The 25,865-nt window shown below is 38.8% G+C and overlaps 1 protein-coding gene across 1 annotated transcript; it reads left to right on the top strand.

Annotated features, from left to right (window-relative positions):
- The first annotated feature begins 1,103 nt into the window (after window positions 1-1,103).
- Window positions 1,104-25,619, top strand: YWHAZ (tyrosine 3-monooxygenase/tryptophan 5-monooxygenase activation protein zeta). Its single transcript, XM_008630681.2, has 5 exons — window positions 1,104-1,614; window positions 16,638-16,761; window positions 20,321-20,484; window positions 20,574-20,669; window positions 24,557-25,619. The coding sequence occupies exons 1-5, from the start codon at window positions 1,321-1,323 to the stop codon at window positions 24,614-24,616; spliced, it is 738 nt and encodes a 245-aa protein (XP_008628903.1). The 5' UTR covers window positions 1,104-1,320; the 3' UTR covers window positions 24,617-25,619.
- Window positions 25,620-25,865: the final 246 nt, after the last annotated feature.

Consider the following 25,865-nt stretch of genomic DNA (forward strand, 5'->3'; position numbering starts at 1 on the left):
GGCGGGGCCGGCGTTCTGACCACGTTTCCCCGGTCATGCCGAGTGGTAAATAACCACCGCCGAACGCTTGCTTTAAAATGGCTCCTTAACCCCGCCGCGCGCGGTGCGGGCAAGTTCTTAAACGCGCGTCTGCAAACAAACGCCGGGTTTGTGCCCCTCTGTTGGGGACCGGAGCTATTAAAAGTTGTAGTCACCTGGAATGTTAGAATGTGCTTAATTTATTCCCAAAGACGGAACATAGCCCTGCCATTGTTTCTCCTAACATCACATGAAAGGACAAAAGTCAGAGTGGTTAAAAATTAAGGTGCTTGGTGGGCATGTGTGGAACATACATAAATATATAAAGCATTCATGACTAAAATTGGTTCATGCTTTAATAATCTTGTCAAACTTTAAAGGATAATGTATCCTAGTTCCTCCAAATGATCACGTTAGGATACACGGAAGGATGGGGGGTGAGGGGCAAGTATTTTTTCCTCCTGTACGAAAATAAATTTCTCAATACCTCTGCTCAGCAGAGCTTGATTTTTTATGTTCTTTAAGTGCTGATAAGACAGATTATGAAGCATCTCAGCCAGGTTGTGCTATCTGAAATACTGATGTTGAAGTAATGTTTTTAAGTAGTAAAATTTTCTTTTGTCTCTCAAAGCACAGCCTGTCGGGCAGAGCAGCAATACCTGACACACAACATCCCATAATGGGGATTTCCATTGTGGGAAAGGGAGTTAGCACTGTGGGAAGGTGTACAACTTGTGATTTAGATATTTGTTGCATTCTGACTTTTTAACATCCATTGTGGGTTTTCATCTGCAGATCTGTATGTGAAGTACTTCTGCATGTAACTGTATGATTCTGTTAAGGCTCAGAATGCTGCTTGGTATTGTTTGTCCAGCCTTTATTTGGTTGTCTCTTTTGAAAGCTTACTACTGGGTATTTTCTTTGTTAGTTTTTTTACACTGATAATGTAGTCTTATGAAAGAGTGGTGGCAAAGAATTGGGATCATTTTTGTGCATAAGATAGAAATTATTTTGTTTCAGTTCACCTTTGGATGCTTTTTTTGTGTTTATTGAAATAACATACTTTTAAAAGTTAACAGTTTTTCAGGAGGAAGCAGTGGCTTTAACTCTTTACTCCATGTGTCCACGTGTTTGAGCATCAAGTGCTGTTAGTATGCCTTTGTTCTGGATTTCAGTTGTACCTCTTACAGTTCCAAACTACTTAGAGAATACAGGTTGCTCTGCTTATGAAGTTAAAACACCTTTGTCCTTGACCAATGTCTGAATAATGCCTCACTATTTTTCCTCTTTAGAAATATCAACATGGATAAAAATGAGCTGGTGCAGAAGGCCAAACTGGCTGAGCAGGCTGAAAGATATGATGACATGGCAAGTTGCATGAAATCTGTGACTGAGCAAGGAGCTGAGTTGTCCAACGAAGAGAGAAATCTTCTCTCTGTTGCCTATAAAAATGTTGTAGGAGCCCGTAGGTCATCTTGGAGAGTCGTCTCAAGTATTGAACAAAAGACGGAAGGAGCTGAGAAAAAACAGCAGATGGCTCGAGAATACAGAGAGAAAATTGAGACTGAGCTAAGAGACATCTGCAATGATGTGCTGGTGAGAAATAATGAAACTGTTGATCCATTTTTACTTACAGTTGCAGAGTAAATGGTACTGGGCCCTCTGGGACTATTTCTAGTCTGTCAGTAAAGCTGTGGCCGCCTTTGCTATTTCTGATGATAAGGTTTAAAAAATGTCTGAATTTTTCTTTCCCTGTAATGTGCTGATTATTTATATACAGATTATAGTTACGAATGCTAATAAATTTGGAGACATGTAGAAACATTATTGTACATAAAGTAATAGTTATGAAGGGTCAACGTATTTCCCTGAGACTGAACTGTATACAGGTTTAGTTTGAGGGTTTCTCCTCCCCCAGTGCCCTTCCCTCTTAATGCAATATTTGTATCCTAGATCTCTTTGCAACTTTAATATGCTGCTGTAATTGTAAGAGGTAGTTCTTACTCTACGGAAATTGTGCCCCTCCCTGGGTAAGATGATGTAATGTTAGTTATGACTCAGCTGTGCAGAAAATTGCCTGCGGGAAGAGGCAGTAGAAATGCTGTGATACCCGCTTAAACTTAAAATTTTTAGTAGCAAACTAAAAGGGTGTTCAAGTTAGGCATTTTCTGAGACTTGTAGTTACATTAAAATGTGCATGTACACAGCAGGCAACGCTGTATTTTCCCTGGGAGTCTGGTTTATGAAATCCAAGCCTCTTCCAAATGCTTATTCCAGATTGTCAGGTTTTTTCAACTGCACATGCCTGTGGTGCTTCAATGAGCACACGAGGAGCAGCTGTTCAGTCCTGCGACCACTTGAGAGGTAGAGGTTAATGTCAGCAATAGAGTTGTCCACTGCACTGTGGACCCTGCTGGTGCGTCATCCCATATGTGACCAGGGATCAACTGCAGGTGACAGAATGACATGCGACATGAGGGAGGTGTTAAATAGCTACATTTGTGCCTGAAGATCTGATACCAAATGAAAATTTAAGCTCAATGAGTAGCGTAAATTTTGCTTGATGTGTGAGATAACTAAATGATATGGGTGATGATAGCTTCTAGAAGACTGGTTTTCCAAGGGTTTTTAAGAGTCAGCATGAATAACTGAGTCTTGGCTTCCAGTTCAGGCTGGCCGCTATGGTTATTGTAACACACACAATTTTGTATGTTTTGTTGTCTTGTGTAAGGATAGCTCTTTAACTTCCACTATGAAAATGGAAATGCAGAACTTATCATAGGAAAGAACTGATGTACTGCTACTTGTGTTGTAAAGTGGTGGCTCAGCTATTCAAGCCAAGGAAATGAGGATCCAAATCTGGCATTCTAATTGGTTGTTATTTCTTTCTTTGTTTTATTAATGGGAAAGTCAGGCTGGGGGTGGACGCTTTCAGTTGAGAGTGATCTGAAATTCTTTTGTAAGCTGCGTTTTGATTTAAGAAATTATTTTAATTAAATCTGGATTTAGAAACCTTAGAAGAATTTAGTGTTTGCAATTAATTTTTTGCCTGATGATGGAAACAGGCTAAGGTAAAGCTAGCTTTTATTGTGCATGCTAAATACAAAAATTAAAACAAAACCCAGCTTTTGAGTTTGCTGCAGCAACTAGAGTGCCTGGGAGGGGAGGAATATGGGTGGAGAGTCTTGTTAAATCTTCTGAATCTCAAAATGGACTTGAATTTCTTTGTGTTAATGAGACATACATTATTCAAAGAAGTTATTGTTCTCTGACGTGTTACTATTTTTAAGAAGCTAATGACTAATTTTTAACACTGCCAGTCCAGTTTTTCTTAATATGTTAAGGAAAAATTACTGTCCAGAAGAAACAATGCCTTAGGCAGTGATTAGCAGTAAAAAACCTACTTTTTTGACTTAAAAAGAAAAAAATGAAAACTTTTGTATTCAAAGGATAGGATTTAAAAATACTTTCAAATGACATGTGCTACCTTTGATGTTGCCAATTCCACTGAAGAATTAGATTTATATTTAAAAACATACTCTTGTTTTCTTTCTTGAAGGATCCTATTCATGTATGTTCTTACTCACCCAGAAACGTGGCTGACTGTATTGCTTTATCTGACATCCACTTCTCTTTAACAGAAAAAAAAAGAACTGTGGTAACATGTAGTTGTTTATTATGAACAGAAGTCTGCACAGTGCTACATGCAAATATAGAACTAGGGTTTGGGTTTAGTTTTTGGGGTTCTTTTCAGAAGATCTCTGTAATTTTTATGCAACATAATCTAGTCTATAACTGTTTGCGGATGTGAAAAAGCGAGGCTTACCAAACCTTAATTGGTGTGAGGTATGCCACTGATTAATAAGACCTAAAGTGTTAAACTTTGAAAGCTTTTAGTTATGAGCCTTATCAGTTAAGAGTACAAAAGCAGCTCAGCAACTTTTGTATCTTTTATTGAGTCTGTGGCTCTGTTTGAGCTGTTGTTGTGTCTTCAGTTGTCTGCTAGTGTCTTAAGTAATATTTAATGCCCAGGGGTGTTACATCACAGCTGAGTATGCCTGCTGTCCTAACTTCAGTGTTGAAGGGAGGAAAGCAATTTAGAGAACGTGTTTGTGACTACAGAAGAGTGTGGCCAAAGCTGGCTCCTCTGCAGCTTCCCGCTCTCTTCCCTCATCTGTTGGAATGAAATCTAGTGTTCTGGAAGAAATAGCTCCTCTAATCCTGTAGATACCGAGTATACTAAGTTCTTCCTGGACTTTGTTTCTATCTCTTCTACTAATTTTCAGAGAGAATAGGAGCAATTAATGATGAAGTTCTTTCTTGCTTCATCCCTATTGGGCCCAATGATAAAATTTTTGATAGTTATGTGGTCAGGTCCAAATGTTTCTTTCTCTCCTTTACACTGACCTTGCGATGGGGAAAGACAGTATCTGCATCCTTGCTACTTCCTGAATCCTTTTTTCTTGAACCTGCCATGGAGTACCTCTGCAACTCTACGAAGAGTTGAACTCATCCTCTTGTTTGCTGCAGCCTCAGAGTGCTTCTGTACAAAGAAGAGACACCTAAAATATCTTGTTCCAGCACCAGTTCTGTCATATATGCATTTAAGTATATTAAAGTGTAATGTAACCAGCTCTAGTTTGGAGTTGGTCTGGTAGTGCTGGTAAACATCAAGTAATTGTGACACATTGAGTGTAGTACAAGCTCCTTGCACTGTGGCAATGAAGACTGTATTTCCAAATTCTTCAATAGTAATACAGTCTGTGTGACACTGTGTGTAAGGAAGTACATTGCTATACTTGAGCATCTGAAAAGTGCTTGAGTATTATAGAAAATTTCCAATTGATACAGGAAATTAAGCTTTTAGTTAAGTACTTTTCCTCATGTTAGCTAACTGTGTGCTTCACGTCCTGTTTCAGTTTTTATAGTAGAAAGGAGGGTCTGTCTAAAGTACCAGTATAATGATCTGTTACAATCTTTTGTCATTTCCACAATAAAAATTGTTATTAATGTAACAGGTGTGGATTTTCTTTAAACTGCTTTTTGCCTTTAGTAGACAAATGAGCTGTAACTGAAGTGGTTCAAATTAAATCTGCAGTAAGCTGAATTTTTTAGCTAACAAGGGTTCTGAAACACAGAAGAATGGAGAGGTCTTTGAATAGCTAACTCCCTGCACTGCTTGTATGTTAAAAGTTCTCAGGAGCTCTGGTAGCTTTCAGGTAGACTCTGACATGAGCTAAATGTAAACTAGTAACTGAAAACATGACTGGCTGTCTTCACATTAGTATGAATGTAATTCCAGACAGTTGCACTCTCTTCCCTAGGCTGGCACATACTGCGGCAGTCCCTGCATGCCCCCCAAGTGCACAGTATGGGGCAGTTCCCATGTTCTTGCCCGATGCCCAGTCTTCTGGGTGATGTTGCTTCCCCCTCCAAGTTCCACCACAGAAATACCCTAAGTAAAACTCTTCTCTGGCAGCGCCCAAGCACCCTTTCACTGTTTCTTTGCCTTTGTAGTTGTTAAGGTCTGGAGAACTTCCGCAAACCTTGGCTCCCCTTCAGCCTTCTGGAGTTACTGTTGCACATAGGTGCTACTCATCACTTTTTCCTCACTCCTTTCTTGCCAGAAAAGCAGCAGGTTAATGGTGTTGTTCAGGACCTTCCAATAAGATGAATTGTTTGCTTTCTTCACTACATTATTTCTTCCTAATTTCACGCTCAGAAGCAGAAGATGGTACTCCTTGTGTGCTCATACTTGAGATTTCCTTGCACTTCTTATGGATGCTTCACTTTTTAGAAGTGGTAGTTGCGAGAACAGAAGGTTCAGTTACCTCTCAGATTAGTGAATTTAGGTTTGCATTTCATTTTTATGTATATTGTTGAGAGGGGGAGTAGAATGTTTAGTAACCTGTCATGGGGCTGCAGTTCACTGGGGTAAGGGAGTGTAGTTCCATTCCGAATGCATCTAAATGGCTTTTTAAAGAACATACCACAGAATTAATGCCTATTGCCATCGTTCTCAAATTACTGTGGAACTATTTTCTCATTGCCTGCAAACATCTAATAGGTTACTATGTTAACTTCTATAAAACCTGTCTAATAATTCTTAATGACAGGGTTAGGAAATTTAGTCTTCTTTCCTACAAGAAGCCATATGCTTTTTGACTTGCACATGTGTGAATTGTCTTCTTAAAACTCAGCCACTGTATGCTCAGTGTGTCCTCCTGATGGATAAAGAGCACAGCTAACCTGTAGTCTGACAATACCATACAACCTTGCTATGATGATATCTGATACAGAAAATTCAGTCTTCCGACTGAAAATCACTACCTTAAGTTCTGTGACCCCTTCAGGCTTGCTTAATGGTTTTTTTTTTTTTTTTTAACTGCACTTTGTCTTTGAGATGTGTCATTTTTTTCAGAAAAAAAGGGGAGGCATTTATTGAACCTTATATTTGCAAAAATGTCTGTTACAGAAGGGGATGGTTAATGTGTTGAAATCCAGGAGTTAGGTGCCCAAAATAATTGAGGTTGGAAGGGAGGACAGATCTGGTTTGATCACTTTGCTCAAGGCCTTGTCAGTCAAATTTTTATTATCTTTAAGCGTGGAGATTCCACAGCTTCTCTGGGCAGCCTGTCTTAATACTTGTTCACTTTTATTGTTAAAGAATACTTGCATGTAATCAGAGCTTCTCATGTTCCAGCTTGTCTGCTGCCTCTTGTCATGTCATTGTAGACCTCACGAAAGAGTCTTGGCTCCATCTTCTCTAGGCAGCTATATGCAGCAGTAAGATCTGCTGGTCTTCTCCAGCCTGAAGAAAGCCATCTCTCTCAGCCTTGCCTTGTACCTCATGTGCTCAGCCCCATAGCCCCTTCAGTGTATCTGTGTCTTCCTTGTGCTGCGGAGCTCAAACCTGGATGTAGAACTCAAGATGTCATCTCAAGTTGTTAGAATTTGCATTAAAAGATGTCAATTGATAACGTGTGTTAGTGGCATATGTGAAAATACTATGTGAGTACTCTGGTTCGCAAATGCTTCTCTGAATGAACTTTTATATATTGCAGAGGAAAATGTAGCCAGGGCTTGCTAAGGGTGGTTATAATTTAAGCTTTTGATTAACTCTCCAAGTCTGGCTTTTTCAGTAAGGGTTTGGTTGGTACAATTGCTCACATATACTGAAGGTAGGAAGCAGAGGCAATTTGTATCAACCTCATTATTTCACTTACTTGCCTGATTGTAGCTGCACCCTTTCGGGTTTGGGGGGTTTTTTTGGCTGTTGGTTTTTTATTTTGGTTTGGATTGTTGGTTTGGTTTTTGTTAGGGTTTTTTTTTTTGCTTTCCTGTAGTGAAAGCAGTACCTAAGCTGGAGTAATTTCCTTTACTTTTTTAAGCAATTAGACTGTTGTAGAACTGTTGAATCTTTGATAATTAAAACATCCTTCATGGATCAGTTTAAATATGAGATTACTTGTGTTGTTTTTAATTTATTCTAATTGTAGCAAGAAGGGCATCCATAATGTTGACATGTATGTTTAATGCTCCCATTAATCATAAAATCAGCTAAGGTGCTCTGCATAAATGCATGTACTTCTTATATTAACTGTGCATGCACATGTGTATACACGTATGTACATGTATCTACATCCTCTTGCATTTATTGGAAGTAGAAGAAACCTTTATTATAACCACTAGCCCACTGTACTAATTTCATTTGGCAGTAATGTTTAATAATTGGCTTTGATTTACAGTAGAAAGGTACAGAGTGCTTATACTGTTCAAAAGTATCCAAGTGACAACTTGCTTTATTTGACAGCAACCTTGTTATGTACCTGCTGCTGACCTGCAGTTCTAAACAGCAAAATAAAGTAAGTTGATCAGTTTAGTCACCTGTGACAGATAACTCTTCATCTTTGTGCTGCTGAAGAAAGAACTTCATTGCATGTACTTGAAATTTTGTGAAGCTGCTAGGTGTATTTGTTTCACTGGTTGGTTGCTTAGAAGTCTTAAGAGCAGAAACACTGCATTGTTAATATATCAGCTTCTCCTTGTGCCTGTGGAAGCTGTAAGTGGTAGAAACATAAAATTTAGAGTGTGAACAGTGTTAGTGTATTATCTCTGCACATCTGTATGATCAAATACTGCACTATCTCTGGTTTTATCTAGAAACTTCTGTCTCATTGCCGTGCACATGACAGAAGTGCATTTCTGAAACAGGTTCTCAAATGCTTCACTTACTCTTTGCTGTGGGCAGACACCAGCTCCTGCCTCTGAAGCTGGTTGTCCATTCAGGCAGTAGTTGACTACCATTTTGAAATAGTTTGAGAAAGCTTGTGGTATTAAAGTTGATGGAAGAGAATTAAGTTTGTGATTATTTCTTAAACTTTTTTTTTACTGAATGTCAATCTTGTGCAGTGGATTATTTTTCTTGAAATCTGACAGAAGATTGGCAATGCCTCTTCAAAGGAGAAGTAATAATAAGTCATTTTCTGCTGAGACCAACAGTAAATTCTTAAATTTTTTTATCAGATAAAATATGTTGGACTTAATGATCTCAGAGGTCTTTTCCAGCCTACTTGATTCTTTGATTCAATGAGGCAGAGAAAAGTTGTCAGTTGGTTTTTGTTGGTGGTGCATTTTTTTCTGGGTGTTACCCTTTGTGGTTGTTTTACAAAGGATTTAACAAAGGTAATCTGATCTTTTAACGGGTCATTGTCTCCTAGTGCAGAATAGGTTTACATTGCTAAAATGGCATTTTTCCTAATAAAATGTTTTTATTAACACTGTGCTATAGTGAACCCCTAGTCGATCCACATTCTGCTTCAGGAAGTTTCAAATCTGCTCAGAGTGCAAGTTGCTAAAGATAAATGGCTCCTGCTTCTATTTCTGATCAAGGATAAAATACATCATATTTATGGGGAGTTTTATTGTATTTGTTTAGACACCGAAACTGTAGAGTCTTAAGACAGCTTAAGAGGTGTTCTGGTTTGGAGTACAGCTACAATAGCTGTAGTTGAGACCTACCGTCTGAGCAGAAATTCTCACCCAACTCAGTTGGTTTCAGTTTTTTATTATCTCAAATTTCTCAGAGGATGAAAAGAAAACTCTTTCTGAAAAGAGTAATGATCGATGTATCTGGTACCATTTAATTTTGATGCAAGTCCCCAGTTTTCAAGAAGCAGTTTAATGAGGTGATGATGAAAAAAAAAGGGCCCAGGTAAAAATTGCATATTGACTTTGATCGTCAGTGGAAACTGTTTATTAGTATCTATAGCTATGCCTCAAAAAAATTCAAGACTTCAATCCTAATGTTTTTCTGTTAAGTGTCTTTATAGCTGCTGCCTTTCATATGAGTTTCCTCAGAGTGGGTCACTAAACTGGAGAGGTGTTTTTGCCTGTGCTTCAGAATTTGGTTCCTTTACCATCATGTCTGTTATGCATGCTTTGGTAAAAAACAGTAATGATTGGCATAAAACACATGAGCAGTCTTTTGAATTCTCTCAAAAGAGCATATCCTGATACAAGGCACACTTGCCTCCCTTGCCATAAATACTAATTGGAAAGCAAAATTGTAGAAGAAACTAGCTAGTAAAGGATATGGTAGTCTTAATTTGAGGAAGGCAGCTCTGCAAAGGGAGCTACATGTATGGCTGTAAAAGTGTGAACTGAGATGCTGTTCCTCGTTGCCTCAGGTGCTGTCCTTTTCTTTTTTTGCTGACCAGTGGTGTGTCCATGCCAAGTAGCCTGTATGCATTTTTGTGCATACACCTACTTCTTACTGACTGGTGTCTATCCCTCAGCATATGTCTCATCATGAAGATGATTTTTCAGGGTGTCCTACTTCTTCCATGTTTCCTTTGCCTGCCCATACGTGAGGCTGCTTTTGTTCTCTTTTCTAAGGAAACACATTTAGACTGGTTTAGTAGTATTTTTATGTATAAACTAAGATTTCTTGCCATTTTTTCTGTCATATGGGAGTCTCTTCTGTCCATTAGTCCTTTAAGATCTTTTTTTCAGTTACCCTCTTACTACTCAGACTTCATTTCCTCTATTTTCTTTTATAGATCTTCACCAGACTGACTACAGCAAAACTGCTAATCAAGTGTACCTTTCTCCTGCTCTTAGCAATTACACGTGTCCCTATGCGCTTCACATCTGCCACTGTTGCATAAATGCTGCAAATTACTCTGCAGTCAAATTCTTCCCCCCCCCTTGAAGGTTCTTTGTCCTAAATTCTGAATTCCTCCCCTCCTGAGGGTCATGCTTCTCACCTCATCTCTTCCAGCCATCCTTGTCACCTTTCTCAAACTTCTGCTGCTCTTTCTGTGGGCAGCCAATTTGATGGGAAGAAAGAATAACTGGTACTGAGGACAAGCAGCAGGCTGGTTTCCTTCTTCAGCTGATGCTTTAGCAGAGATCTCCAGTGCCTCAGCAGCCACTAATAATGACAGCTTTTCTTGTATTCCTGTTCTGGTGGGCAAATGAGTAGAGAGTGTTCTGTAGCTAACTTTAAACTGTAGCTTCACTTTTGATTGGAGTAGAAGGCTGACAACAGTCCTTTTGGTTTTCCCACAAGAGGGTTGGAGGTCACCCATGAGGCAGCAGTTGCAGAGCCCAAACTCTGGGCAGAACTGTAATCAGGAGCAGCATAGTAAGCCTAAACAGGGTCAAAACAGGGTTTGGGAAGGGATTGTCTAAAAATATTCCTCTTAAAAATGCAAATATTCATCACTTTTCTCCAACAATTCAGATGGATGCGTGTAAATAAAATGACTGGCCACGAATGGTTTAATTAAACCGTTTGTAGTGTGTGTGCCAATCTGTGCAGTGCAGCTAATTGCATGAGTTGTTTTATAGCTCATAACTTGCCTAATCCTTGTGTGGAAAACATTTATGCAAAATCACTTGCTAGCTTCTAATGGGAGTTGATAGGTGTCTTTTTTTTAATGAAACTGAGAAGTAAATTAAAGACAAAAGTGGCACTCTTATGTACAGGTAGGCAGGTATCTACAGCTTCTCTTCTGGTGCATTGTGGGTATTAAGGTTATTTTGATGTAATGGGAGTTTGAACAATGTGTGGAATGTGGACAAGAAGCCTGTTAAAAGGTTATTACCTTCATAGAAACTACACCTGGCTCAGGAAGTCCCTGGACATTGATGGAGGCTAAGAGAAGCATGACACTTTCTTGCTTTGTTCATGTGTTTTTCTAGTGGCATCCTCTTTTGGGCAGTGTTGCAGTGAGGTTAGTAGACAGAGGAGTCCCGTCAGCCAGTATGATCCCTCTTGTGTTCTTATAATGTCTTGGAGAAAGATAGTGGAATGCTGATTCCATCATGAAAATACCAGGCTCTTGTCATTAAATTTTAGGCTGAGCTTAAAAAAAAATACCCTTTTTTTCATGAATTTAAAAAGCAAAGAGTTCTTCCATGTCATCTTCATCCCTATGTCATACACCATAGATGGGTGACAAGTGAGTTGAAGTTCAGCTAGTACTCTTGTGTAATTTATTCTCAAAATTAGAAAAAAATGTCATAACTATTGTCAGGTGTCTTTTGATACTGCATGAAAACAAAAAGCCTGTTTATTTATTAAGCAAAAAGTCAGGTTATCTCAGAGGAGAACAGATACTATTTGAATTACCTAAAGTTTATCAGTGTATTCTTTTGGAGTTTTGCCATTCTGCACCTTGGTTCTTTTGTGCAAGAATAGTATCTTTTTATTTCTCCAATAGTTCTAATGTTTTTACTCAACTAGATATCTTAATAATTTTTTTGTATTTAAAAATAAGGCTTCTTGTTCTCAGTACTTTACCCTATGTATTATCCACTAATTTCTACTTCATTTTTCTAGAATCTGACTCTTATTTTCTTGCTTGTCAGGAGGGAAATACATAAATAGAAAATCGATTTGTTGTTGCAATTGTCTCTAGTGCTTTTATAATTATCTAAAGTTTCTAGGCAATAACATGTACTGAGACAAAGCCTTTAATAAAGGGAAATAAGCACTGAACTAGAAGCAACAAGGCAAAACTGAGCACTAAAATAAAATTAATTTAATGCTCTTAAGGTGGATTTGGGAATAGATTTCTGGCCGATGCAAGATGCAAATGCTTTTAAAACAAGAGTAGTTTTAAGCTTCAAGTGTCAGGAAAGGACTCTTCAAGTCTTTGTGTTGGTTTCCTGTCTTCAACTGCAGTCCTCACCACAGTTTGACTAATGAAGCATGTCCACTTGCAGTAAGAAGTAGACAGGCTTTTTGGAGAGGGTTGGCTATTGGGAGTTTTTTTGTTACTACTTGTTAGGCTTCTTTCATATTCCTGAGTAAGTCTGGTAACTCTGAACCTTTCAGACTTTATCTTGCAAAACCGCAGGAAAAGGTACATAGAGCCGTTCATCGAAATGGGCTTAAAACGTGTTGTGCTTCATGTTGCCACTTGTTGACTGTATCCTGTTCAGGCAGTAGAATGTGTGAAAGAATGAAGAAAGTCAATCTCTTTCCAGTTTAGTGCTTAAAATAAGCCAGAATTGAAGTTCACCATTAGAATAATTCAAGTTGTGTGCAGACAGCTTCTGGTGCGTCTGTGGAGACAAAGACTTTTCTCTAGTACGTACATGCTGGGGATGAGGGAATGTACCAAATCTTATCAATGGTATGTGTGAGCACAGCTGACATCTCCCAAGTCTGAACATGTTTGTTTGCCAGTCCAGAGAACCAGAAAGCTGTTGACTTAGTCATAACCAGAATTGCAGGTGTGAAGTGTTGAAGCCTGATCTTTGAACAGCCAGCGTATTAGTAAGAGTTGATACTCAGATTTAGTACATCCTTTCAAAAAAAAAAGTAATTCCCATTAAATCTTTCTGAAAAGACTTACAAAAAGTGCTAGGAGCACTTGTACAAGCTGTTACAGGTTTGGGCCAAAAAGTACTTTAAAATGCTGCTGCATCTGCCTGGTTGACTACAATGGTATGGTTTGTTTCACAGCAGTTAGACTCTTGCTGTCAAATTAAAAGCTCTTGACAATTACTGCTGTGTCCTTGGGGGGTTTCAAGGGTAGGGAGTGGTCGTTAAGTTTTGTTTGGAAAACTCTTCCTACCAGATGCTGATCAAGATGCTGTAATTAACTGCTCATGTATTAGCATATATGAAAACTGGATGAGAGTTTTGCGTGATAGCAGGAACATCATGAACAAGCATGAGACCTTAACTATATCTAATGTAGCTATAATATACATGGGCTGTATGGGCTGCAGTTGTCAGGGCGTTGCAGTGGTGCAGATCACACAAACTCAGTAAATACAGATCACTTACTGATCCAGTCTTGGTCTAGCTGCTACCACTTCAGTGGCCTGTATGGTGATCAGCTCAATACTGATAAACACTGCCCTATCAACTGGTAAAGGAGAGGGAAGGTGGGCATGTATTGCTGGTACTGCTGAAGCTTTGGACAAACCTATGAACAGGACTTAAATATCAAGATATTCTTCCTTGTGGGAAAAATTGTATCCTCCAGAGACACTTTGCAGTTAAAGCTATTAAAAAAAATCCACAAGATAAACAGTATTCCCCATAAGCTGATGTGTTGGCAAATAACAAATTGTTAGATTTGTTGTGCTTTTGATTCTGCTATCTTCCATAATTGACCTTTTAAAGGTTAGTAGTTCCATTGGTCTTACCTGTCTGGCTTTCTGTAGCCACACCACCTCCATGCAGGTTGTGCTTTCACAGCCACTTTCTAGGATAAAAGAATGTACTCTGAATCTTCAGCTAACTTTAAAGGAGTGGTCTCTGTCTACTTATGCCAGTAAAAGAAAATAGATCCTGAAATAAATGGACTAATACAAACAGAAAAAACCGAATTTATAAAACTAAACAAATAATAGGGTAGTGGTCTCCTTTCAGTCGTTCCACATGCTAGCTTTTAAATGTTCATCTGCTTACAGGTTTTATTGTTGCTATTTATTAAGTATTTGGCATAAATAAAATTCTTCCACAGATAGTGGCACACCAGTCCTACGTGTTGTTTGTATAGAATAGACTCTTTCATCCAAATATGAGTAAGCGCCCAGTGCAGTTTGATATTCTATGAATAGCTGTTCAAAGGAATTTTCTCAGTTCATCAGTCTTTGAAATTTGACATGGCTGTAGAACTTTTTCCAGTACAAGATTTACAGTGTTCAAGCTCCTGTTGTCCTGCTAGTATTGGTCTGTTTAAGAAGACAATGAGTAGTCTTTCCTACTATCTGTCTGCCGGTGCAATTCACCCATTTAGTTTGCAAACAACTTCACCTGGTTTGTGATCTAAGTGAAGTTTAAATCTTGGAGCTTGGTCGCTGCTGTGGGAGTGAGTAGAGCTGTATGTTTTAATCAGATGACTTACAATACAGATGAGGAATAATTTCTGTTTCTGGAATCACTGAAAATATTTTGGTCTTGCCAATTAATGGAGGAGGCAGAAGGAGGGCAGCTTGGTGCCAGAAGGGTAGGTGCAGACTGACACACCTGGCTTAATTGAAGTCTCACAGAGAAAAACTAATAAGGAGCCTCATTCTCAGTAGCTGGTAACCTTCAGTTGTAACTGGAGTTTCTTGGGACTCAAGAAAACGTCATAGCTACAAAGCTCGAAGCTCTCTAATGGTGAGGACAGAGCATGTGAGTAGTTACAGAGAGCTGAGGGGTGTGACCCATAAACCTGCCAGCCTCCTGCTACATCCCAGCCTCACTGGGGCAGAGATGGCTCTGAACCCTTCTCCTGGTGTGGTGGGATGCCTTCAGATGGGTGCCTTTGGCATGAGGCAGCTCGGCAGCCCGTTTGACTGTCTCCAAAGAAAATACTATTGCTTCTGACTGGCTTGTGTTGAGTTCCTTCTGTTGCCAAAGAATTGTCTCTGCTGTCATTTGGATGGGAAGCAAGGACATGCAGTATTTTTCAGTGTCTCCCTGCGTGGTTATAAAATGAAGTTATATACCAAGCCCCATAGTACTGGAAAGGCCTAATATTATAGATGAACGAATAAATCCACTACATTAAAGCCACTAAAGAAAGTCTACTTACAGGTTTTTATCTCATTGTAGCATAGGCACAGCTGACCTTGTCTGACTTTGGTTTCTGTCAGCCTGATGTCTTTATTGTCTGTATGGTGAGATAGAAATGATGAGAGAGATGGGTCACTCCATTTTGAGCAATTTCACACAACTTTGAGTCTACCAATAAATATTCATTATTAGCATTAGTACCAAATTAGCAGTGCTTTGATTAAAGAAAAAAGCAACCAAAACAAAAACCAACACCAGATTTGCTCTTCTTGCTCTTGCTATGAATTAGTTTTCTGTAGCTTAACAGTTGGCCTGTTAAGCAGAGCAGGTGTACCACAGGTGCCCATGTCACAGTGCAGTAGTTGCAGCGTACCGTATCCAGGGTATGCCTATCCCAAGAGTATGTCCTGTGAGACATTCATTTAACCTTCTGGATGGCCTTGAGAGGAAAGTACTGTAAAGCAGCCATCATTCTGTAAGTTGGAACTAAATTAGTTTGTCCATTTCTGTGGTATCATTGGAAATACAAGCTAAAAAACTGAAGCAAAACTGCAATGTCAGTCATCTAATCTACAGGGAAAAAAAAAGATGGCCAAAAATTTGTACTAAAATTTCATTTAAAAAATTATTTTCTGCATAGCCTTCACCAAGTATATGTAACAGCCTCTGATTAAATTCTGACTATTCAGGCATGCTGTACCTTTTTTGACTTTTAAATAACTGGCTTTTCTTACAAAGTCTGACTTCAAGCACTCAACATCACAAAGTTTGACAAGCTTGTACCTTAATTTGACTAAATGTGTTGGAGATAGTGATTTTTTTTTTTTTTCATCACAATAGAACTCTTGCTAAATTATGTGACTGCCTCAGCTGGGAACTATGCTATAGTTAGAATAATCTAGAAAAACCTGGTCTTAACTGTCAGCCCATGGGGAGTATTTGGTGGAGTGACTCCAGAGAGCTACCTTTGCTTTGGAAGATAGAGGAAACACCTATTCGGGCAGCACATAAAGTCAGATAGAGGTGCTACAGAGCTGAATGTCAGATCGTTAGCTGTCTGGAAGATCGTACAAGAATCCAGGTTCACCTTGTGGTTTCTTGCTGGTGATGCCAGTAGAGCATTCAAGTTAATGGGAACTGGGCTAAGGAGGCTTATTTATTGCCTGTGTTTGTAAAATAATTGAGTCTCTGATTTGGCAACTGATGTATCAAATGCTTTTATTGTATTTTGTGGATGGAGACTTTCTTCCATGATATACCCTCTGCCCAGAATCTTTGGACTGTCTTATTTTTGCCATGGTTCTGTATAATGGCTTGTAGAATGCCATCCTTTGGTCATATTCATCTGCTAAATTGACACAGCCTCCTTCTCCCTGTCAAGGCACACAATGCAGCATTCCTTTTATATCTAGAATCGGAATCCAGAACACGTTCTGTAGCTGACTGTGTTATGTAGGATGTGAAGAAAATAAGCAAAAAGTGAAGCTGTCTTGACTTTGAAATAAATTGAAGTATAATTGAATTGTTGGTTCAGCATGCTGTAAAAGTATGTATGTTCAAAACACTGTGTTCTTTGTTTCCCTTTTAGTCTCTGTTGGAAAAGTTCTTGATCCCTAATGCTTCGCAAGCAGAAAGTAAAGTTTTCTATTTGAAAATGAAAGGAGACTACTACCGTTACTTGGCTGAGGTTGCTGCTGGAGATGACAAGAAAGGTATTGTATGTCAGCTCGTGGATGGACATTGTCCAATTAGATTGCCTTCGGTGGGGCAGCGACATAACTCTAATTTTAGAGTATTTCTGATTTGGATGTAAATTTCTTTAGTAATAGGCTTCCTGTTTTCTGAAGGAAAATTATGCATAAATTGTTGGCTTTCAGATGAGTTACAAAAATTTCCATGTACATGCCGATGGAACCGCGAAACAGGTGTTGAGTCACAAAAGGTTGAAATCATCTCCAACTTCTGCATGCATGTACCTGGTTTATCACTGAAGTACAGGTTTATGCATTTCTTGTCTGTCTGAATGTTAGGGGTTTTACTTCCTTGTAGTCTTGTAGCTTTCTGAAGACTTACTCTTGCCATTTTTCCCGCATTTCTACAGAATATAAGAAGTCTGCATAGGTTCAGTGAGCAAACAGACTAGAAACGACCTGGGGGTTGTTTCTCCTGGAGGAGAAAAGGTTTAATAAAATTAATCTTACTGTTAGGAAAATTTCTTCTGTAACCATGGTTGTTCAATGTCCAAATGTCTTCTATCTCCTCAAGTTTCTTACATTTTCATGTAAGCAGCTTGTTACAATTGCAGGTAAGTTGCCTTCACTTAAATTTAGTTAGAAAAGTTAATATGAGGTACTTAACATTTTGGGTTCCTTACCTGCTGTATTTGGAGACACCCTAACAGCATTGCTGCCTCCATGCAGAGTCACCTTCAGTTCAGAGCAATACATTAGCTGAGATCCAGCTTGCAGCAAACAGTGCCAGGCTGTTTCCTGGAGCCACTTCAGGGCTGCTGGCAGCATGCCCTGGGGAGCAGCACACTTCAGCACAGAGCCAGCCTGGTATGTCAGACTCACATGGGCTGCCCTGAGCCTGCAGGAATTTGGGATGCGTGGGAGCGTGCGGACAGTCTGAGCCCACGGAGGTGGCACCCTCGGGGGTGTGGGCGCTGAGCTGTGCAGCGGGCGCTCGGCACCGCTCTGCCCTTGGCAGCACCCGCTCGGCTCCTTGCAGAGCTCCTGGGCACCTGCAGCCCCTGTGGCTCGTGCTGCTCTCAAGCTAATAAACCCCCCAGTATGGCACAGAACGATTTTGGTGGGACTTCAGAGACCAGATTGAGTTTGGTATAGAGGTGAAACAGATGTGGAATAATTTCGAGGGGATAGATGTGTCTGCTTTGTGGCATATGTGTTATATCCACGTTAACACAGTGAAGCCCAGTTTCCCCAGCATGCTGGATAATAGAGAGTTACACAAAGATCCTAAGGCTTAGTACAGAAGGCTCAATTTGATTTCTGATGTTTACTGACCCAGTCTTGGTAACTGCAGAACTGTATGTGTTAGCAGTACTTTAGATCTGTCATAGAGAGTTACCATGTTTTCCTTTGGTAATTTTAGTGATCTCTATTCACATGCATAGGAGGTAAAATATTTTGAATCCCGGAGTTTCTTATTCTGTTGAGGATTAAGTTACAGGCTCTAAAATTAGACTGTGAAAATCTTTGTTTAAAGTGCTTTTAAAGTTTATTTTTATTTTACCCAGTCTCCTGGTGGAGCAGCTTTTGGTGGGTTTCCATTTTTTCAATTTATCCCCCACCTCCAGTGTTTCATGTCACAGGCTTTTCCTGTATGTTGTCTGTGACCTTGAAGAAGAGCAGTCAATAATTATTATTTAGGAAAGAATGGCTGTTGAGTTGGACACTATTCTTCCAGCCTTTTGCAGTAAATACAGCAACAATATAAAGCTCCCAACTCTAGGAATTGGATTTTTGTTTATTTTATCAAATGAGGCTTCCTTATGGCAGTCTAGCAGACAGGAATGTCAAGCAGGTACCTTACTCTTATTTTATCCTTGAACTTTGGAGCTGCACTTTCTAAAGATTTCAAGGTTAAAAACTTTTATACTCTGTGGCTGATTTAAAAATTAACAGAATACATCAAATTATGCATTAAGTGCTCCGAATCATTGCTCAAAAGGTAACTGTTTTCTCAAATAAGGAGAAAAAAATACGCTTTTTGTTTTGAAATTATGTTAAAGAAAAATTACTAAAAAATAAAACTCTCAGCTTCATTCCCTGAAGTTATTTGTTTTTCATTCTTGTTTTGACTTTTATAAACAGCACCATTTTCTAAGGCTTTTCCATTATGAGAAGACTTAAACATTTCTCAAAATTTCTAAATGTAACTTGCAGTAAACTTAGTTCTTCTAAACTGTAATGTACTAACATCTGGTAATTTTCAAGATATTAGGGCAGCTGTCTGATCTGAAGCATTCCATTATTAGTGATGAATGTAGAGAGGACAGTGCTGATGAACTGTGCACTGAGTGTCCTCACTCTTCCATGTGGAAGAGAACAATATGATGCTTTAATTTTTGTGAGTATCTAAGGGTGAACAAACTGATTGCATAAACATCCTGAGTATTGATATTTAGTTGTTTCCACTCTTGGAGTCTGAAAACTCCTTACTTAAATACTGCTGTATTTTCGAGTCCTTAGCCTTAAAATTCCTTTCTTTGTTTTTGAATACATGTGACTGCACTCTTGCAGACATCATGCTGGATGCCTTTCTGGTTTGATCCAGAAGTGGTAGGATTGAAGACCTTTTGCATCTGAATTGAATGACTTTCTGCCCACCTTTTTCTCAGATGCTGGTGGGGAGCTGAGGAGCAAGGGCCCCTTTGTGCTCAGCATCCAGAGCCTCCCTGGCCCCTGCAGCTTGTGGGCTGTGTTGGGCCTGATGTCTGACTTGTGCAGGCAGAACCTGCTCTAAGTTCAGGTGCCTTCAGTGAGGAAAGAAACTGCTGAGCTCTTCAATCTTCATATACACACTGTAGTTTCTGCTTTTTGCCAAGTGTTTATAACTTGTACGACTGAATCAATTAAGGGTGACAAGAGATTCATCTCTAAAAGAAAGGAGCCAAATTATTAATTTTTCTCCCTTGGAAGTTTATAGGCTCTAGAACTTTTAAGTTAGGTAAAAATGCTTTTCATATCTGCATTGGAAATAGAACTATGTTGGAAGCTTTTAAAAATATGTATTTAATTTGAGTTGAAGTATGCCACACTATCTTTGCCAAGCAGTTTGAATGGAGACTCACAGATGACTGTTACTGGAAGGGTTCAGCATGACAGGCAAAGGTCATCGGTGTTTCCTGTGACTAAAATGTGGATCTCTAATGCATTGCAGTGTTTAAAGACATTGAAATTGTGGTAGTGTGTCAAGTAGATGGTGGGTTTTACCTTCAGTGCTACAAAACTGCTGCAAACATTTGTAAATAAAAGTAGCCACAGGAAGAGAAGAGACAGTCAGGAAAGACTCAAACCTGCAATTTGGTCAGTAACAACTTCCCTCTTTTTTAGTAAATTGAAAATGTAATTTAATATAATCTCCATTAAATAGTGACTTGTTAGGTAAAGTGCTCATTCACAGGTGTTCACTCCTGACATGGTTTCTTCATGCAAGCATGAACACAGTCCTGATTGTGTGTCTGGATACAGTGTGTGAATTACTTACTTGTTGTGGGTTTTGTTTGTATTTGTTTTTTTCCCTAAGGGATAGTGGAGCAATCACAACAGGCATATCAAGAAGCTTTTGAAATCAGTAAAAAGGAGATGCAACCAACACATCCCATCAGATTAGGCCTGGCTCTGAACTTCTCTGTGTTTTATTATGAGATTCTCAATTCCCCGGAGAAAGCCTGTTCCCTTGCAAAAACGGTAAGTCAAAGAGGGGGAAATTCCGTTTAAATTATTTGCATAACCTTTTGTCACATGGCTAATGGAGTTGTTTGTTTTTATAACACTAGGCTTTTGATGAAGCAATTGCTGAACTTGATACATTAAGTGAAGAGTCATACAAAGACAGCACGCTAATAATGCAGTTACTGAGAGACAACTTGACAGTGAGTATCATCAAAGTTTGCATATAGGCGACAGGATTGGTCTTCCTGGCACTCTGAGTTGTCCTTTTTGTTCCTGGCCGTGGAGCTGTTCTGTCACTTAGGAGCAGGTCTACAGTACGTCATTCTTCTGAGCTAAATCTTTCTCCTGCCTACTTTTTTTTTTTTTTTTTGTCTGCATGCTAATTAACATTTTCTGACAGATGACAAATGAACCACATTTTTCAGGTTATTTTATTCAAGGAATCTAGCATGTTTAAATGATGCAGTCTGGACTGTGACTAGCAAACCTACTACACAATGTTAAACAGCATTTGAGAATAGTTGCATTTCCCTCTTTAAACCTTATGTCAAATTTCATATAGCTTATTCTGTGTGAATACATCTGCGAGGAAGAGATTCTGCATGAAAACTGGAAACAAAGCTAGCAGCTAGCAAGCCCATTTAAGCACCTGTTGTTTGCAGGTTTTAATTTTGGTAAAACTGAAGTGGAAATCAGTGCTAGCCAGGCTATTTCCATCGCAGTTGTAAAACAACTGTCTTAATTCTTTTTTTTTTTTTTTCCCCTTGATCTCACAGCTGTCTTTGGTGTAAGTTGTCAGAATAATCAAAATCTTCATCTTGCGTGCGGATTTTTTTAACCTACTTTGAACTTTAAAACTGGGAAAGATAAACATCTAAAGCAAATGAAATTAAATGTAAGCAAACATGCAATTGTGTGATTAATGGCTTAGTTCACTCCTTGGTCTGTAGGGAGAAGAGCTGCAAGCAAGAAATGAAAAATAAGAAGCACCTCTTGTCACATGTAGCCCCTTGTTAACACTTTGTGCATCTAATATCAGAGACCTTTGCAAAATAAATGCACTGCTTTAAAAGTAACTGCAAGTAGAATTGTACAGTTGCATAAAATTGGAGTTGCCATACTTCTTGCTTTTGTGTCTAACATTTAATTTCTCTCTTTTGGAGCCTTTTCCACTGGAATGACATTGCTGCAAAAACTACTTGTAATTTTTCCATTTGTTGCTTACAAAACAAATTGAAGTGATTTCTCAACCTCTGTATTGGAGACAGATACAGGGTTGGTATCACTCTCAACGTCTGTGTGTACTGTCCTCTTGAGTGGGATTGCTCAAGAGCTGCCCTCTGAATGAGTGGTTTTGAAACAGAGAATAGAAGCTGACTTCAATTGCTGGCTTCCCAGTAAAAATAATGTAAAGCTTGTCATAGCAGTTGGAAAGCAAATTGTTTCGCACAAGCAAAAGTTGGCCTGAGCTACCATAGTGTGTGAATTAGGGTAGTAGGCCTGATAATTGATGAGAACTTTCCATTATAAGGGAGAAAGCTGTAAACAGATGCAAGATTCCATATTCTTGAATGAATGATGTGTCTTGCCGTGAATGCTTAGCGTGATCTGTACGAGTGCATTGATTCCATGTTTATCCGCAACTTCTTGAGGTAGAAAATAACTTTTGATATGTGTGTGACTGACAAAAGACTACAGTGAATTTCATAAATGTAAAAAAGGTCTGTTTTGCCAGTTATGCAAGTTGTGCAGGCTGGTGCACAGCTGAGGTAGGTGGGCTTTAGACAGTGATTCAGAATGTTGATCAGTTCTGTGCAGGAGCACTTTCCTCAGTTGTTGGTTCTGTTTTGCCTTGAATCTTGTATGGCTGAAGAAGTCTGTGTTCATTCTCAGTGGGGACTGAAGGCAGAGGAGTGTTCAGAGGGCTGTCTAACATACCATCAACATCTGTTTTACTGGAATTGCTAGGTTGTTTCTTTGCTCTGTTATGAAATTGTTTTGTTTCCTTTTATTAAATAAAAGGCATCCCTTCTTCTTAAGCAGTTCCCCCCCTCCCACCAGCAGATTTGTTAAACTGATCTCAGTACCTCAATTGGTAAAATTGGTAATGCCCCTTTCATAGCACTCAGGCCTTTTATCTTAATGAATGTGTATGTTTAGATTGGACATGAGGAAAATTTTCATCACTAAAAGAGTTGTCAAGCATTGTAACAGGCAGCCCAGGGAAGTGATTGAGTCACTGCACCTGGAGGTATTTAATTTGTGTAGATGTGGTATTTGGGGACATGGTGGACTTGGCAGTGTTAATGGTTGGACTTGATGTTGAAGGTCTTTTCCATCTTAAATGACTTTGTGGCTGTATTCTGGGGGTGATGATTTAGGATAGAAACCTCTGATAGAATTCTGATAAAACTGTTCTTACTAACTCTTCCTTACAAGAATAGCACTGAAATTGAGACTAATGTGGTAATATAATAATGTAGTAAAGATCACAGTGCAGGTCTAGAAACAGACTACTGGTGTGCAGTTGTCTCCAGTAAAATAACTTGTTGCTTAATGCCTTCAGCAAGGAAGATTAAGTGCAGATACCGTGCATTATGTTCAGAACAATAACAAGGCTACTGGTCTTGTGCAGGTTTCACTATTGCCTTCTGCTCCTGAAAGGATGAAAAGTTCCTGATGATGGATTTTAAAAATAAAGGCATTCTGTGAGAGTTCAGTGGTATAGCACTCTACGTGGAGAGAATTAGTTAGTTTTATGTTTTACCACCTTATACTACGGAGTGTGAATTATTCATTTAATGCTTCTCTAACTCCATAAAGTGAGAGATGACAAATCATTCTGGACTGGTAATAGTTTGGAAGTAGCCAGCATGGAGATACTTGGTTCACAAAATAATTTCTTGGCCCTGGCTGTTGCTCTGGAACTGATGCTTAGTTTCCTTAGCTGGTACTTAATCTTGATATGTGGCTCCTTAGTATGATTTTATGGAGCTGAAAATAACATTTTGTGCATAGTGCACGCTTAGCCTGATGTTCTTCCCTCCTGGCCCTGCCTGCCAAGTTGGCAGCTCCGTGTTCTGAAAGTTGCTAAAGAGGAGCACAACTAACTGAACAGAGCCAAGGGATAGAGATTTTGGTGAAATATTTTGGGGTTTAAAAAACAGAAAAAACCTTCAGATGCCTGTTCTGAAGAAAAGGTAATGTTTGCTATAGCATTGGGTGTGGAGAGATACCTTTACTGGAGCTCTCCTTCAGAAAGGCATGTGAAACTTGCTTGAGGAGAAACAAATTGCTGTTAGTTCCTGATTCTCAATTATCTGTTCTGTAGATCTGATTCTTGCCTGCTTGTTAGTTGTATATTACTCAGCCTCGTGGGTAAGAGACGGGTATTTGTTGGAACCCTGGGTTGAGAAAATTTAGGTTTATGGGATATAGTAATATAGATGTAACAAGATGGAGGATTTTGGGTGTAGGTTAGTTCCTCTTCTTTCTTCTTCCTTCTTCCTCACAAGTTTGGGTGATCTGGTATTGGTTCAAAAAAACCCCAGTGCAGAACATGAATGATTGGTTATTAGATTATAAGTAAAAATAAATTAGTTGGTATTCTATAATTGGGTAGCTTGGGCTTTAAAAGGCCTTGGAAGGTAGAACTCGAGGGCCATTGCCACCTTGTCAACTTAAAGGCACATTCCATGCAGCTGTACCACAGATAAGAAATAATAAACATCTGAGTCAGAAGAAAAGCTCAACATCTCCTGTGTTTTAATCCGAACTCTGAGTAAAAGAACTCACAAAACAGAGGCAAAGAAGAAAGGAATGGAAACAGACAATTTAATAGGTATTGACTGTTCATAAACTTACTCATTAAATGCAGTGTAGGGTTGGGTCACCTAAAGCTGAATTTCCATTTTGTCATAGCCAAGAAATAGATTCATGTTACTGTGTGCTTTTTCTTCACAGTGCTTAGTAGGACCTCTTAGAAGTTATTATTAAGACATAGGCCTTCTTTCTAAAAATTACTTACTAATTATCAGTAATAAGTGTATAATAATGTACCTGTTACTCTGTTTCCTTTGCTAAACAGTTGTGGACATCGGATACCCAAGGAGATGAAGCCGAAGCAGGAGAAGGAGGGGAGAATTAACCAGCCTTCCAACTTCCGTCTGCCTCATTCTGAAATTTAAACAGTAGACCATTTGTCATCCATGCTGTCCCACAAATAGTTTTTGTTTACGATTTGACAGGTTTATGTTACTTCTATTTGGATTTCTATATTTCCCATGTGGTTTTGTTTAATATTAGGGGAATAGAGCCAGTTAACATTTGGGGAATTTATCTGTTTTCATCTGAGGTGGCCAATATAGGGTTGTGAAATTTTTATACAAGTTTTACATGTTTGGCATAGTACTTTTGGTACATTGTGGCTTCCCACAGGGCCAGTGTTAAAACAGCTTTCTATGTCAGGCAAAGATGACTGCTTGCATATTGGTCTGTCATGATGGAAAAAAGGGATAATCAATGTTGCAGCCACAGGTGTAGTTAGTATGAATATCCAAGCTGGAGCACACATGGCTGCAAATAAACTGATGTCCCATAGATATTGCATGTCACGTGAACATGTGACATCTGTGGAATATTCCAATCAAGTGTACATCTTTGATTGCAGCTGAAGTGTTCCTTAAGACAGTTTGATAACCCAGTCAACTTTCTCTAGAGAAGGACAGAGAAACGGTTCACATTCCATTATTTGTAAAGTTACCTGCTGTTGCTTTCATTATTTTTGCTACACATTTTATTTGTATTTAAATGGTTTAAGCAACCTAAGAACAAATGTACAAGTAAAGATGCAGTAAAAAATGAATTGCTTGATATTCATAATGACACTGTATATCGAGCACAGCAGTAAAACAAAAACCCATGTATTTAACTTTTTTAGGTTTTTTGCTTTTGTGATTTTTTTTTTTTTGATACTTGCCTAACATGCATGTGCTGTAAAAATAGTTAACAGGGAAATAACTTGAGATGATGGCTAGCTTTGTTTAATGTCTTACGAAATTTTCATGAACAATCCAAGCATAACTGTTCAGAACATGTGTATTAAGTTGATGTAAGTGGAATAAAAGTTTTATGAATGGACTTTTCAACTACCTTTGGTGTAGATTTCATGTCATCTCTCTTCCCACACCCTTTAGAGTAATGGCAATACCATACAGAAATTTAATATGAAAGTGTGTTTCTATTAAGGAAAATTTTAATACACATCTAGACATTTAGTTCATGTCAGGGAAGTTGAGATTGAATACATCATACCTGATTTTAAGATTGCTCTAATTAATTACTTTACAACTTTTAGCTGCCTAAGCTTTTTGACTGTTCCTGATTGGAACTCTGGA

This window comes from Corvus brachyrhynchos, unplaced genomic scaffold, assembly GCF_000691975.1.
Source record: "Corvus brachyrhynchos isolate BGI_N302 unplaced genomic scaffold, ASM69197v1 scaffold302, whole genome shotgun sequence".
Classification (NCBI taxonomy): domain Eukaryota; kingdom Metazoa; phylum Chordata; class Aves; order Passeriformes; family Corvidae; genus Corvus; species Corvus brachyrhynchos.

Excerpts from the sequence above, each read along its gene's own strand:
- YWHAZ (XM_008630681.2), top strand. The coding sequence starts at position 1,321 with ATGGATAAAAATGAGCTGGTGCAGAAGGCCAAACTGGCTGAGCAGGCT. Across the intron at positions 1,615-16,637 it reads ACATCTGCAATGATGTGCTG|TCTCTGTTGGAAAAGTTCTT; the intron begins GTGAGAAATAAT and ends TTTCCCTTTTAG. Across the intron at positions 16,762-20,320 it reads TGCTGGAGATGACAAGAAAG|GGATAGTGGAGCAATCACAA; the intron begins GTATTGTATGTC and ends TTTTTCCCTAAG.